We start from the raw sequence: 14,083 nt of genomic DNA, 5'->3' as shown, positions 1-14,083 counted from the left end.
CTTGTGCCTGATGGGGAAATCCAAGTCTCTTAAAAGTGAACCTTCTCGTCCCCGTTGCTGCTTTAAGGCAGAGATATTTTCAGCATTCATTTTTCCAGACAGAACAGTAATTTAGTTTTTAATTTGGCTGAGGAAGTTTTGAGATTTGTAGGAGCAGAGGTTGAGCTTTTCACTGCAGCTGATGTGAAAGTGTCCTGTTGAGTAACAACACTACGTGACCTAAAACAGCTTTATAGATTTGTGAGCCTTTTTTTCCATTCCCTGCTAATCATTGACGCAGTGCTACTGCACGCATCCAAATCATTAAAAATCCATCAGATGTGGAAACTAAAGGAAAATGACAGCCTGTCGTGCCCTGATTACCAGTGAAATGAAGGAGTAGATGTTAGATTGCAAAAACACTTTTTTTTGCTTTCTTTTAAATATGTTTAGACAAAGGCTGGATGAGAGAAACATTCTGTGGTTTATATCTGCAGGTCAGTTGGAGCTCGCCTGCTGCCGACGCTGCTTCCCGCTGACACTTTGCGCTTTGGGGACGAGGTGGTGGGGCTGTTGCTGTCCCGGCTGTGTCGAGATACCGAGCTTAACTCCCCTGCGGAGTCCGGGCTCTGAGACCGGCTCGGCCTCTTTATGTCTGATTTAGAGAGTATCCTCGCTCGGGGGCCGACACAGCTGCTTCGAAGCTTCATGCTGTCTCTCCCGTGGTACGAATCCCCGCTGTCGGAGCCGTTACCCTCCACCAGAGTGGAGCAGTTCCACGGTGGACTGACCCTCCGTGACTTCCTCGGGAAGCCAGTGGCACAGGACGAGGTGTCGGCCACGGGGAGGGTGGGATACTCTGACCTCCCGCGGTCCATGTCCTCGTGCTGGGAGTGTTCCTCTGCCTCGTCCTGTTTGTCTGCAGGAGGGGAACGTGTGTCGCTGCTCGTGTTGTTGGAGTTGCTGTTCTGCTCCGTGGGACTCGGTACTCCCTCCTTGATGTCCTTGTGACTCTCCAGTTGTGCATTCGGGTCTCCTTGTATGGGGACGAATGCGGAGGAGGCATTAAGAAGAGGGTAGTTGGGTCCATTTCCCTGCTTCTCCAACAGTAACGTGTACCCACATGGGGCTGTGGGGATTGTAGTCTTGCGACTCACAGTTGTTCCCATTCCCACTTGCACCACCGAGTTCTTTTTGGACTTGCTGACATATAAATCATCCATATCGTCCTTCAGGTGAGGGTAGTAGTTTAGGATGCCCTTCTTGATCTTTTTGAAGCCCAGGTGCATCATCTCGAGGAGGCTGAGGAAGAGGGAGATGCAGGCGATCACCTGCATGAACATCATGAAGACTGTCTTCTCCGTCGGCCTGGAGACAAAGCAGTCCACCACGTTTGGGCACGGCTCCCTTTCGCACTTGTAAAGCGGTCGCAGACGGTGTCCGTAGAGGACGTACTGACCGGTCATGAAGCTGACCTCGACCACGGAGCGAGTGACAATGTGGGCCACGTAAGTACACAGCAGAGATCCCCTCAGTGGAGCTTTGTTGAGCCTGCCTTGCTCCAGCTGCCTTATCTCCTTCTCGATCCTCCTCCGCGCCTCTGCCAGCTCCACATCCACCGCCTCCAGCTCCCGACGCAGAGCCACCTTCTTGCAGTGTCGCTCCTTCTCCAGAGCTCGCAGCTGGTAGATGGCGTGTCCCATGTAGACCAGGGAGGGCGAGGACACAAAGATCACCTGCAGCACCCAGTAGCGGATGAGGGAGATGGGGAAGGCCTCGTCGTAGCAGACGTTGCGGCAGCCGGGCTGGTCCGTGTTGCAGACGAAGTCGGACTGTTCGTCGTTCCAGACGTCCTCAGCTGCGACGCCAAGGACCAACATCCGGAATATGAACAGGATGGTCAGCCAGATCTTTCCCACCATGGTGGAGTGGATATGCACCTCCTCCAAAATCCCTCCAAGGAAGTTCCAGTCTCCCATTTTTCACTTTGGCATTTCTACGAGAAACGATGACAAATGCTCTGACAGTTAAATCGAGTCCAACCAAAAATACAGATCCTTAAAAAAACAAACCGCAAGACCTTAAAGGTGTGCACCTGAAAAAGCTTTAATGCTGCTCTCCAAAACACACACACACATACTCTGCCTCACTTACAGTGTGGAAGCAGTGGACGTGAGTGAGTGTTGGAGAGAGGGGTGCAGTGCACTGCTGTCATTGTTAGGGGATCAAACAATCTGTCTCTGCCAATCCTGTGCCGACACTCACTCCACACAGAAGACACGGCTCTGTTAAAGTGTGTGTAAAGGCAGAATACACTCAGGTATGCAGGACTTCCTGTTGTTTCATACATGCAGAGATATAGCCACATGGAGGCCTGCTTGAGTTTGTCATTTAGTGTATTTTATGGATCGACTCAGAGGTGCTTAAAGATAAATACTTTCAGGGAAAGCACAAGTTCGACTTGTGTTTCTTGAGTCCATGAAAGAAACTGAACAGGAAGTGTGTTGGTCAGTGCCCTCAGGTGGACGAATCTTGAAATGTGCCGGAGTTGCAGAGTCATTTCAACATTTCTAATTGGGTTTTTTTCGTAGCAAAAACAAACGATTAATGAAATATGCCTCATTTTTATTTCTTCTCAATTGTTGAATAATCAGAGAGAAAGAGGCGACGTCCACGAGTAATACTGGCTAAAATCTATTCATAGGTGAAAGGTAGAAAGGTAAATCTATTCACGTACGACCGTCCTGTCCAGACCACAAACTTCTATAAGGTGTGAACAATGCGCGTCTACCGAACAAAAACATTTTAAAGCAAGTTAGTTTTTAAACGTATACGTACGACAAAGTAACCAGTATTAAATAAAACAATCCAACCAAACGTTACAATTAAGACTTAAAAACTTAGAGTCATAAATAATGTCTTTGGAATAAATGGAGATTAATGGGATTAAATAAGATTATACTTCTTCCCACTCCTTTTCAGACCTGTACATCACATTTATGTAAAAAGCTTGTCTGTATGATTTCATTCATTGTTTGTCCACGTTTTGCTTTCTTCTCTCTTTTTCTTTTGTTATATATCTTTTATATCTTCGAAATAAACTAAACTATGTCTCCAGATTACTAAATCAATACACTGGTTACTGCATCATGAGAACGAGCTCTTCATCCTCTGTGATGTTTGAGATGTGTTTTTATCAGTTAGGACACAATCCTACGGAAGCCCTGAAGTCCCAAAAATTTAAATCTTGTGCGAACAAGGTTTTTTTTTTTAAATGTAACTTTTTGGGACTTCAGGGCCTCCATAAATACATGCCTCATGTTTTTTTTTTACTCATGTGAGTTCTCATCAAACAGTATGATGTATGACATCATTCAGCAGTCTCTAAATTAAACGCCTTCAGATAGACACGTCAAACGACACATTAGAAGGGCAAAGTGAGACTAAAATATGAGCTTCTATGAGCTAAACTAAAAGACTACAATCATCACATTCTTCTTTAAAAAAGGTAAACTCACCTTTCATCTTGGATATGGAATTTGTCAGTGAAGGCCTTTCACCATGCTGCTGCTGCTGCTGCTGCTTCTGAATTCAGTCCTACGAGCACAATCTTCTTATTCCCTCAAAAATAAAGACGGAAAAAAACAAGTTCACCCGGGGAGAGATTTTTACTCCACTCTGTTGGTAAAACTGGACAACAACAAAAGATCCCTGCTGGCTCTAGCTGTTCAGAAGTTCAGAACCAGTGAGGACAATCGATGATGTTGCCGTGCTCTGTTGCCATTCGCCTCGCAGCAGTGGGATGGAGCGACTGCCAGCTCGCCGCGGGTCGTTCAGGGGGTGAAATGTGTTGCAGAGTATTCAATCGTTCGACGCCTGTTTGCTGATGAACTCAGAGGACCCTGAACTTGTTTGATCCTTTAAATTCACTAAAGGTCACAAACGATGCACTGGTTATGTAGACGATAAAAAAAACCCTCTACTGTGGATCAATTCTATGATTTAATATTATTAAAGTTGTCACACAGCAGCAGCCACAACAAACCGAACTTTCACTACTCTGGTTTCTTTTTTCACACTGAGGGCGACGTTGACTTTATGTGACCACATTTGACATTTTTCACTTCACACAGCGCTTTAAATCTCTACCAGTACTTAACATGGGCCTGTCTATAAATGTCTTGGTTGTGGGATAAATACATCTAATATAAATATAACAGGACTAAAGTACTCGTCAGCTTTTAGTTTTGTTTACAAACTTGCAGTAGCGTTCTGAAATATTTTGAGTTTTCAAATAAACTTTTTAGGTAGACTGTAAATAGTGTTGTTTCATCTTCAGGCTTATTTACCAACTATCCCTTTTTTGGGGTTTCATGGTGTTTGTTTACCTTTTAATTGTTATGTTTCACTATGAATTCTGGGTAATTCCGTCATGCCAAGTCTGCAGATATGCCCACTTACAGACATGGTGCATAAAGTCAGAGAGAGCTCCCTCACCGATGATTGGACAGTTGAGCATGGAGCGACAAAGTGCAAGTCGTGGGGGCGTGGTCATACACAGCTCATTTACATATTTAAAGCTACAGACACAGAAACAGCCTGTTCTGAGCAGGGCTGAAATAGAGGGGTTTATAGACATGATCAAATACAGGATCAGAGTGGATTTATAACAACACACTTCACACACGTTTAGAGGAGCTCTGAGAATTATTTAAAGTTGTTGGAGAGGAGAACATCTGCCCTTTAAGCATGTAAGGTTATTTTATTCTGTGCTGCAGTTTACTAGCGTCTCCACACAGATCCTTACTGTGCTGCCAGCGTGTGCTCATTTATGTTCTCTTTTGAATTCACTAATCAATGGGGCACGTCCGATTTCACACATGGTTGCGTCTGCACAGTGAATATAATTTCAGTTGTTCCTTCCAGCTACTGATCCATTAAAAGGAAATCAATAAGCGCGGCTGGACTGTTTGTAACTGTACTGGTCTCATGCAGATCTACTTTTCCAAAATAGTGGAACACTTAGTGCACATCATAAGCTCTTTAAATGTTCCAAACAACTCAGTCGAGCCGGAATTTACAAATGGACGTCACACACGGTTTCCTCATACTGAATGTTACCCATTTATTACTCAAAATAACAGTTTTCTTCCTACTAAAGATAGAAGATCAAGAGAATAAAACATGCAGTGACAAGATTCATCTCGAAAAAAAAACAAAAAAACAAACCCAAACAGTCATTAACACCGATCAAATGTATCGCCTCTCTGAACACCTTTTCAGAAGGTCAGATGTTACACAAAGCAACACGAAAAAAAAAAAAAAACATCTGAAACGGGGTTTGGAGAAAGTCACTGGTGGAAAATGTTTAACACTTTTTATGACCACAGCAGCGTTTCTGTGCGTTTTAACCAGTCATACTTGAAACACGTCCGCGGAAAATGTGTTAGAAACCAAAAAGTCGTGCAACTTTCTGACGTTATTTCAGCTCGATTGTCACTGAAAACTCGGCGCCGTATTTCTGACGCAGGTCAGTGAACTTAACCTTTAACAATCAGTCGATAATTCTGACAAGAAAACGGGAACGCTGAATATCCGACCTGTCTCCATAACAACAGCCACTGTATGACGGACACAACTGTTGAGAAAACCTCAGCAGTAAAGTCAAAAGTATGAGTTTGTAATAAATGTGATAAAAACACACAGAAACGCTGGATCACCGGGTCCTCGCACCGGGTTCCTTTAAAAATACTGAATGACGTCTTTTTTTTTTTTTTTGCAGAAAGGGTGCATAGGGGAAAGAGAAAAATCCTCCTCAGTAACCGTACATTAAAATAAAACAGAGTCACTGCTGGCCGACTACCACTGAACACAAATAGTGACTGTTTCTTATTCCTAACGAGCGAAAACTCACCAAAACTTTTTTTTTTTTTTTTTAAATATAAAACCGAGGAAAGGACCATCATCGTACTTAAAATGCAGCTGCAGGAAACAAAAACAAAAAACAAGCTTTCTACAAACGGTTCAGTGGACGTTACATTCAAACAAAAGACCGACTCGGGGTCCGGCTGACATAATGACGAAGAGAACGGGGAGCAGATACTTTGACTTAGCGACCACCTGATTTGCGTCCGGCCCAGGATCGGGACCTGGAGCGCGAACGGGAGCGGGATCTTGATGCGGAGCGGGACCTGGAGCGGGACGGGGAGCGAGTGTGACGCACTTCTTCCTCTGTGTAATGGGAGGTGGACGCCGGGTTGACGGTCTCTCGGGGAGAGGCGGACTTGGAGTGGGACCTTCCTCTGGACTCTCTACGAGGCCTCTGTCTGTACCTACGGACAAACCATGAGACCGATGAGTCCATTAAAACACTTGTTATTGACATTTAAGTTAGTTTTTCCAAAGGCCAATAAGATGAGGATTCTGTACCGGTCGTCCTCGCGGCTCCTGCTTCTTCCTCTTCCATACGCGCGTCCTCGAGACCTGGAGCGAGAATTGAAAAGGGTTGATTTTTTTCCCCAAACAGAGACTTAACAAAAGCAACAAGAATAAAAGACAAACTCACTCTCGAGGACTTTCGGAGCGTCTACGGCTGCGTTCATAAGACGGGCTCCGTGACCTGTAGCTTCGTTCGTAGCTGCGGCTGCGTGAGCGCCTGCGCCGGCCTTCTCGATCGTAGTCGTCGTAGCGGGAGGATCTGCTCGGGGAACGTCGCTCCTTTGTCTTCATCTGGTTTGGAGCTGACATGAAGAAACAGCAGAATCATAACTCTAACTTCACTGGAATATATTTTACAGATGCCGACAGTGAGCGCCCGATCGAGAGTAATGTGTTATCTAACGCTCGCGTGCCATTGGTCACCGTGTTGCCAGGAGGCTTAAGGCCCACTTCAAACACTGCTTACTGCACGCTGCCCGGTTAACAGTAAGTTCATCATCTTTGGGCTTTAAAAGCAGCCTTTTAAAACCAACGGGTGCCGTCACTGTGACAAATTTCACCTATTATGATGGCAAATTTAAACTTGAGTATACAGCACATAAACTACACGATCAGCCGTCATGCTAACATGCTAACATCATGCACCAACATGAGAAAAGCTGAAAACATCATTTGAAGTGTTTGTAAACAAACAACACTTACTCTTTCTGTCGCCCTGGGCAAACTGGATTTCAATCTGCCGGCCACACACCCACTTCCTGTCCAGGCTGTGAAGAGCGTCTTCTGCGTCGCGCACATCCTCAAATGTGCTGGCTGGTTAAGGGTTTTGTTTTTCTCTTTTTGTTTGGCACACAAACTGACTTCTCAGTTATTCTTTCTCCTCTCAAACATATTTGTCCCTCACATTAAATGTTAAAAAAAAAACATCATTACAGGGGAGATGATTACTTTTACAGAATCATTAAAAAGAAAGAGATGCAGGACATGTGAGGCCTGTTTTGTAAAAAGTAACATTAAAATTAGCACATCAAAAATCCAATATAATATGTGTGTGTAATAAAATACAACAGGCAACAAAAACATACACAATCAGTGTCTTTTTGTAGAGATAAAAGATGAAGCAAGTTTTTCAAAACACATCAAATCATTGTGTGAGGGATATGAACACAAATCAAACACATCAGCAGCTGATTAAAGTGCTTTGATTAACGATTAAAAAAATGTCGACATCACAGGGAAAGCTGATTTTGTTGTCAAATTTGTGGATTTATCTTTGGAGGATACAAAATAATTCAGACTTGTTACCTTTTGCTTGACTTTGAACTTCATCTTGATCTTTACACTCTTTAATCGACTCCCACAGAGACTTGGGGGTTTTCCTGCTTGCCTTTTCCTCTTAAAACTCTTTTCTTTTCCCAATTCTTTGCCGCCATATCCGAGCTTTGTCTCCGTTCCCTTTTCCTCTTCATGCTTTACTTTCTCTTTTCAACCTTTTCCCCTCCCTCTGATCCTGAAGGTCTTTGTGACTTGTCTTTACAGCTACTCTACACGGGTCTTTGTTACTCTTTGTGGCCGGTTTCCACAACTGGATGCTTTTACATTTTCTGAAGCAATAACAGAGAAATACGTATGTTAGATATCCAATCAAAATTATGTGCAAGAAATAAAAGCATGTCTTCTCTGCTGTAAGAAAACATCAGATCAGTGTTAATTCTTAATGTTAGCACAAACAGTACACACTCATTGGGAAAGGATATTGAATGTATGCAAATCCTCTTGGCAGACGTGTATAGAAGTCAAGCGGGATGTAGACATCTACTATCGGCCCATAGCGGCCAAACTCACGCCGCAAATCCTCAGGCCTGAACACCGTAAATACAAGTATGACTCATCTGACCATCACTCTGCTGACACCATCAAGCAGAAATAGCAGCTGGGAGAGCAGCTCATGAGACGGCTAAAGGAACAGTTCACCCCAAAACACAAGAACACTTACCTGGTGATCCGACAGCCTTTTATTAACTTTTATTTCAAGGTTTAATGTGTTTGTTAATATGTTGAATGACATAACTTTAATACTTGTCCTTTTCTTGTGTTTTGGGGTGAACAGATCTTCTAAAATATGGAAACTATGTTGTTTAACATGCATTTCAATGTAAAGACCAACAACACTTCTTTATCTCCATTCGGGTTAGACTACATTTCTGTTTAAATGTGTGTTAAGCTTAAACATTAGGGCTTCAACAAAATCAAATTAAGACGGCATGAGTCAATATGTTTACCACATTTTATTTGACTTTATGCACATTTTAATTAAGTTTATTTAGTCATTGGCTTACCCGGGAATAAAGTCAGAGAGTAACTTTAATAATTATAAATTCATTTTTCAGCATGTTTTATTAAAAACATACGTTTAGAAAAACGGGGGGGGAAAAGAAACGTCAAAACCACTAAATTTAAAAACGAATATCATTTAAATATAAATAAACACGTAGGTGTACGCAAGTTACGTAGCTGTACGTACGTTACGTAGCTGTACGTAGGTTAGTAACGGTTAATTTGAAAAAAATACATTGCAGCAAGAGGAAGTTTGTCAAAAAGATAGTAAAGCGATTACACAAATGTGTTTTTTCACTCTAGAAGTATTTATAATTAACCTACAAATAATCTTAAATAATAACTTTGAAGCTGAATGGTGAGTTATAAACATGAGAACGTGCACAGGAGAGCGACACGCTAACAAAGAGACGTTACTCACGACATTTAGTTTTCACAACGGCTTGTTTCTGACTTAATTATCGTTTTGTTGAAGTAAACTTAACTCCTGCCTGTTAAAAACTTCACATTAATGAAAACGTGTTACGTTGTTTTAACGTAACGAGCAGGCTAACCACAGCTAACGAGCTAACGTCGGCTAGCTTAGCCGCTCAAATACGTGCAGTAAGTAAGCGTTACTGGATGGAGTGTGGACTCACCTGGACTCATCGGAGATGTTTCTGACAAACAAAGACGTGTTTGGGGGCCTCATGTATCTGGCCATAAAGTTTTACACTCACTGAGAATCAGAAAAATGTGTTTTTAAGAGCGATGGAAAAAATCTGCAGCGAAAGAATTTGTAACGCATGCGCACTAAGAAGGCGCCTCCTGGCTCTTCTTTCTCTTCAAAAAAGAGGCATGAAAACTCACAGCGCCCCCTGCTGTTTGATTTAAGGTTTTATTGGCAGCTGGCATCCAAAACGTTGCATTACTGTCATTTTCTGAAGTTAATCATAACTTCTTTCACCACAATCCAAAATACTTTATTTTAATTTCTCATTAAATAAAAGTGACCGGTTAAAATATATCAGAAATTTGGGACACAATTTTTAATTTGGGGTTGGTGGTATAAAGCCTAAAATTAATATAAATAAATAAGTTATATCCACTGTAAGAAAGGTTAAGAATTGAATCTTATCCTTACAATTACAGTCATCTTATAACTTGAAATGTTTTTTACATGTTATATTAATTTCCTCTGTTTTTGATCATTCTGATGCTGTCTTTATTTCTTTCTTTTAGGACATTTCTCTTTCCAGTTCCCTTTTCACAGTTAGTGCCAGATCAAATCTCGTTTCCACATTTACTATAAAACCTTCAACAATTCCTGCAGAAGTTTGGGCAGCAGACATGGCAGAAACTAAACTATCAAGTCAATCAAGTTGTTTCAAGTGTTGTTTATCCAAATTATTTTATTCCTGTATGAAGACGTTGATCATGTTATTTTGAGGTGGATTCTGTCTTGAAGATGAGGAAGTCAAAGAGGGATCATGAGCTTCCAGAGGTCGATCAGACACGTTTGCTTTTGCTGATGAAAGTCACCGAGCCGGCAGTCATGGTCTGAAAAAAAAGAGGAAACAATCACATCTTTTTCACATAGAAAACACACCTCAATCCTTTAAAAACAACACACATTATTTATTTCAAATTAAATAAAAAAATCCTCGGACCTCAATCATCTCATCGCCGATGATCTCTCGGACAGAAGTGAACTTCTCCGTCTCAGTGATCATCTTTCCATTCTCCTCTCTGAAGGTGCACTTGTCAACACAAAAACATTGTTGAAGAGAGAAGTTTCCAGACTGTTAAAATTTCATTTTATTTAACTTTATTTATTTGACCAAGAAGTCCAAATGAGATTTTAAAAGGAACTATTTGAGGATTTAAGGCAGCGATCACAAACACATTCAAACTTCAGTTTAAAAAAAAATCACAACAATTGAAAACAAAAGATAATCAACAAGTGACACGTAATTCACAAATAGAAGAAACAAGTTAAAAGCCTCAAACTCCAGGAAGGCTTAAAAGCAACCATTTGCTGAATCAGCGTCTTCTATTTTTCTTTATAGTCCCTTTAAACAAAGGGTCAATCGATCTTAAAGTTCCCCTCAGTTCATGTTTGAAAAACGTCCTCAAACCTAGATCTCGTCTTCAGTCATAACAGGAAGCTTGTCTGTTGATTATCTCCTCATTAAACATTTACTTTAACTTCATGTCTAAACATCTGGACGTCACATCAGACGTGCTCATATCTCAAAAATGCACCAAATCAGAAAAGTGTCAGATCTTTGATTGTTTTCCCATCATTGTCACTCAGAGTTTGAGGCTTGAATTACCTTGAACTTCCTGCCGTCCACTGCAGTCATCTCCGTCTCCTTCCCGATGGTGAACGAGTGGACTTTGGTGACGACGGGAGTCTTTATGGTGCAGGTGAATTCATCGCCCTTCTGCACTATCACGATCACCGGCTTGTTTTCCTTTCGCATTTTCACTACCATCTCAGGTGCACCTTGAGGACACATTAAAAAAAAAATATATATATTTGCACCAATATTCTACCAATAAACACAGGAGCAGGAATGATTTAAATATGAAACTTTTTACCAATCACTCTCAAGAAATCCTCAACGTTTTCTTCATCATAAACTTTCCAAGTGCCGTTGAAGTCCATGCCTGCGGTCTGCTTCTGCTGCCTGTTCGAGGATGTTTGTTCTCTTTGTTGTCATCATCTCATCTCACTCTGCTGGTTGGCATGTTTGGGACTTCCAGCTCCCTGTTATCTGGGCTGAAATTTCCACTTAAGAGACACCGAGGTGTAACACCTTTACACACAGAAATCACCACATGTACCTGCTGCACATCCATTTTATTTCACACAGGTATTAAAGCTTTTTCTTCATTTGCAGTATTCATGGCAAGAAAACATTAGACTCCCCTCTTTAGAATATAAAAATACTTCAACGGGTAAACACACACAGAGAGCAGACACATTTTAAGGCAAATTTGCAGGCAGCAAAAGCTCAGGCAGTTCAGTGCTGTGAAGTGAGGATCCATCTCATGGCATGCTCTGTAACAGGAAACACAGATATGTTGAGCTTCAGCAAACTTGGAGCTGGAATGTTTTTGAAGCTTTTAGAAGTCAAACACGTAAAAACAGTCACACGACACTGCACGGGTAAGTACGCCTTTTGTTTCCGCACAGGCGGTTTGGAAATGCAAGGCTGTGACGCAGTCCCTGAGAAAACACTGATCAGTCATGCAGAGATGTCAAACACAGTGCTAAGCCTGCTCACAGACTTCAAACAATATCTGTAGTTTGTTCTTAAATCGTATTTTAACACTATTTGATCCCCAGATTTGTGCTTTTTTTTGTTTTTCATTGAGGTTGAGGAAAAACTTGTTTTAGGAAATATTCTTTATCGATCTCTGTAAGTCAAAGGACAAGCTGGTCAATTAGTTCTTTTAAGGGGAGATAAAACAAGTTGTTAATCATATAGAAAGACCCGTTCCTTTAAAGGTCACATATTGTCCTCCTTTTTAACAAATTTACCCTCAAATGTGTGTGAAGTGTGTTGTTGTAAATCCACTCTGATCCTGTATTTGATCATGTCTATAAACCCCTCTATTTCAGCCCTGCTCAGAACAGGCTGTTTCTGTGTCTGCAGCTTTAAATATGTAAATGAGCTGTGTCTGACCACGCCCCCTCTCTGGAAGGGATCGGGTGTACTCGGTGCTTTCTCGCTCCATGTCCTATTGTTTACGGTGAGAAGGCAGACTCAGAGGGCAGAACAAACACCTAGCTGTGGGAGTGTCACCCACCTGGGGGAGGGGCTACTGCCCTTTGTGATGTCATGAAGGGAACATCTCCAAACGGCCTGTTTGAGCACACATTTTCTGAAAAGTGGAGCAGGGAGAAGACGGAGAGGATGAACCTTTCTCATAGTTGGGGGGTTTGTACTCAGACTACAGACACGTTAGAGAAACATGGTGAAGTGTGTTTTGCATAATATGTGACCTTTAAAGCTCCTTTTAAACACTTGATTTGTGGTGATTCTGGCGCCCCCTTTGGGCAAAGTGGTCTTTGCTGACCTGTGCATATTTTTTATTTTTTTTTAAAGATTTATTTTTGGCCTTTTTGCCTTTATTGAGAGGACAGAGGATAGAGTCGGAAAGGGGGAGAGAGTGGGGAGAGACATGCGGGAAAGTGGCCACAGGCCGGACGCGAACCCGGGCCGCCCGCGCGAGGAGCAAAGCCTCACAACATGGTACGCGCGCTGTCGCTGCCGCTGAGCTATCGGCGCCCCCTGACCTGTGCATATTTAACAACAAAAATAAATATTCTGCATTCAGTCACTCACTGTGAATCTTGGCAGTGTAAAATGTAAATACAGGCTCTTTCAGTAGCGTGTGTTATGCACTTTGTCTGACAGCTACCCTGCAGCACCAGGTACAGGCATCAATACAATAAATATAGAAATAATTAGGGATCAGGGATGGTCATGTTTGTATTTTTTGGTTCTGAAGAGGATCAGTGTTCATTTTTCCTCAAACATTTCTCGGGTATCTTCGTTACTCACACACGTGCTTCATAGATTCTTCATACTGTTAATGCTGCCCATCTGGTGCTTCAAGTCTGTTAAAACAAGTGCTCTGGTTTTTTTTTTTTTAGATGCAGGTCTGATTGTTCAGACACAGAAATGTGACACACTGAAATAGCAAACGCTCATTGGTGCATGCGTTGATGAAAGGAAACGACCTTTGCATGAACTCTTATCACAGAGATATGACATGGGAAAAAAATAACACCTTTGGCAGAATAAATTCATAAATATTAAACTTCGCTTCAACTCCTTCAACTTTAAACTGACAGAAAAACAACAAGCAAGACGATGTAAACGTGTTTCATCATGAGTGTCTGGGTCTGTCCTCGTCCTCGTCCTGGTTTGGACCGGGGTCGCTAAGGCAGCGCGGTAGTTTCTGTTGCTCCTCCTGCTCGTCTGGATCCTTCTCCCTCGTCTCGCCGTCGCCCGTGGACCTCTGTGCCGCGCTCTGATTGGGTCTCTGGGGCGATTCGTTCAACAGGTTGACGGCATCAGAGGGGCAGGGATGTGTCTGAGCTGTCGGGCCTCTGGGGCTCTCGTTGTCATCGTAAGTGAAGACCTGGTTTTCTGTGGTGCGGATACAGATACAAGGACAGATGATTGTATAAAGACGGCGTGCAAGCAGCTGCTACAGTTAAGAGACTGAATATAAGACCGTTTAAACACACCTGACAACAGGTGTTCGTCCTCATGTTACGTTAACCCACGACTATGATGCTCTTTTTATTATCATGGTTGTTTTATTTGTG

The 14,083-nt window shown here is 42.3% G+C and overlaps 4 protein-coding genes across 4 annotated transcripts in view; all 4 read right to left on the bottom strand.

The window, feature by feature from the left end:
* Window positions 1-115: 115 nt before the first annotated feature.
* gja9b (gap junction protein alpha 9b) lies at window positions 116-4,013 on the bottom strand. The gene is made up of 2 exons (XM_079368277.1): window positions 3,498-4,013; window positions 116-1,975 (listed from the first exon to the last, which is right to left on the bottom strand). The coding sequence occupies exon 2, from the start codon at window positions 1,956-1,958 to the stop codon at window positions 465-467; it is 1,494 nt and encodes a 497-aa protein (XP_079224403.1). The 5' UTR covers window positions 1,959-1,975; window positions 3,498-4,013; the 3' UTR covers window positions 116-464.
* Window positions 4,014-5,079: 1,066 nt separating this feature from the next.
* On the bottom strand, window positions 5,080-9,577 carry srsf10b (serine and arginine rich splicing factor 10b). Its single transcript, XM_079368169.1, has 6 exons — window positions 9,393-9,577; window positions 8,175-8,279; window positions 7,120-7,223; window positions 6,545-6,719; window positions 6,409-6,462; window positions 5,080-6,311 (listed from the first exon to the last, which is right to left on the bottom strand). The coding sequence occupies exons 1-6, from the start codon at window positions 9,455-9,457 to the stop codon at window positions 6,089-6,091; spliced, it is 726 nt and encodes a 241-aa protein (XP_079224295.1). The 5' UTR covers window positions 9,458-9,577; the 3' UTR covers window positions 5,080-6,088.
* Window positions 9,578-10,127: 550 nt separating this feature from the next.
* fabp10b (fatty acid binding protein 10b, liver basic) lies at window positions 10,128-13,970 on the bottom strand. Its single transcript, XM_079368084.1, has 5 exons — window positions 13,043-13,970; window positions 11,338-12,822; window positions 11,070-11,242; window positions 10,404-10,493; window positions 10,128-10,293 (listed from the first exon to the last, which is right to left on the bottom strand). Exons 2-5 carry the CDS (start codon window positions 11,402-11,404, stop codon window positions 10,243-10,245), a joined length of 381 nt encoding a protein of 126 aa, XP_079224210.1. The 5' UTR covers window positions 11,405-12,822; window positions 13,043-13,970; the 3' UTR covers window positions 10,128-10,242.
* Window positions 13,639-14,083, bottom strand: part of slc9a1b (solute carrier family 9 member A1b) — a gene marked incomplete at its 3' end in the record, with an annotated part of 4,916 nt that continues 4,471 nt past the window's right edge. Inside the window, exon 3 of the mRNA XM_079367412.1 lies at window positions 13,639-13,901. Coding sequence (XP_079223538.1) covers window positions 13,639-13,901 — 263 coding nt within the window. The remainder of the gene's footprint in view (window positions 13,902-14,083) is intronic.

This window comes from Symphodus melops (genome assembly GCF_947650265.1).
Source record: "Symphodus melops genome assembly, chromosome: 18".
NCBI classification, from domain to species: domain Eukaryota; kingdom Metazoa; phylum Chordata; class Actinopteri; order Labriformes; family Labridae; genus Symphodus; species Symphodus melops.
Note: the sequence above shows the minus strand (reverse complement) of the source record. Positions and strands in the feature narration are given on the sequence as shown.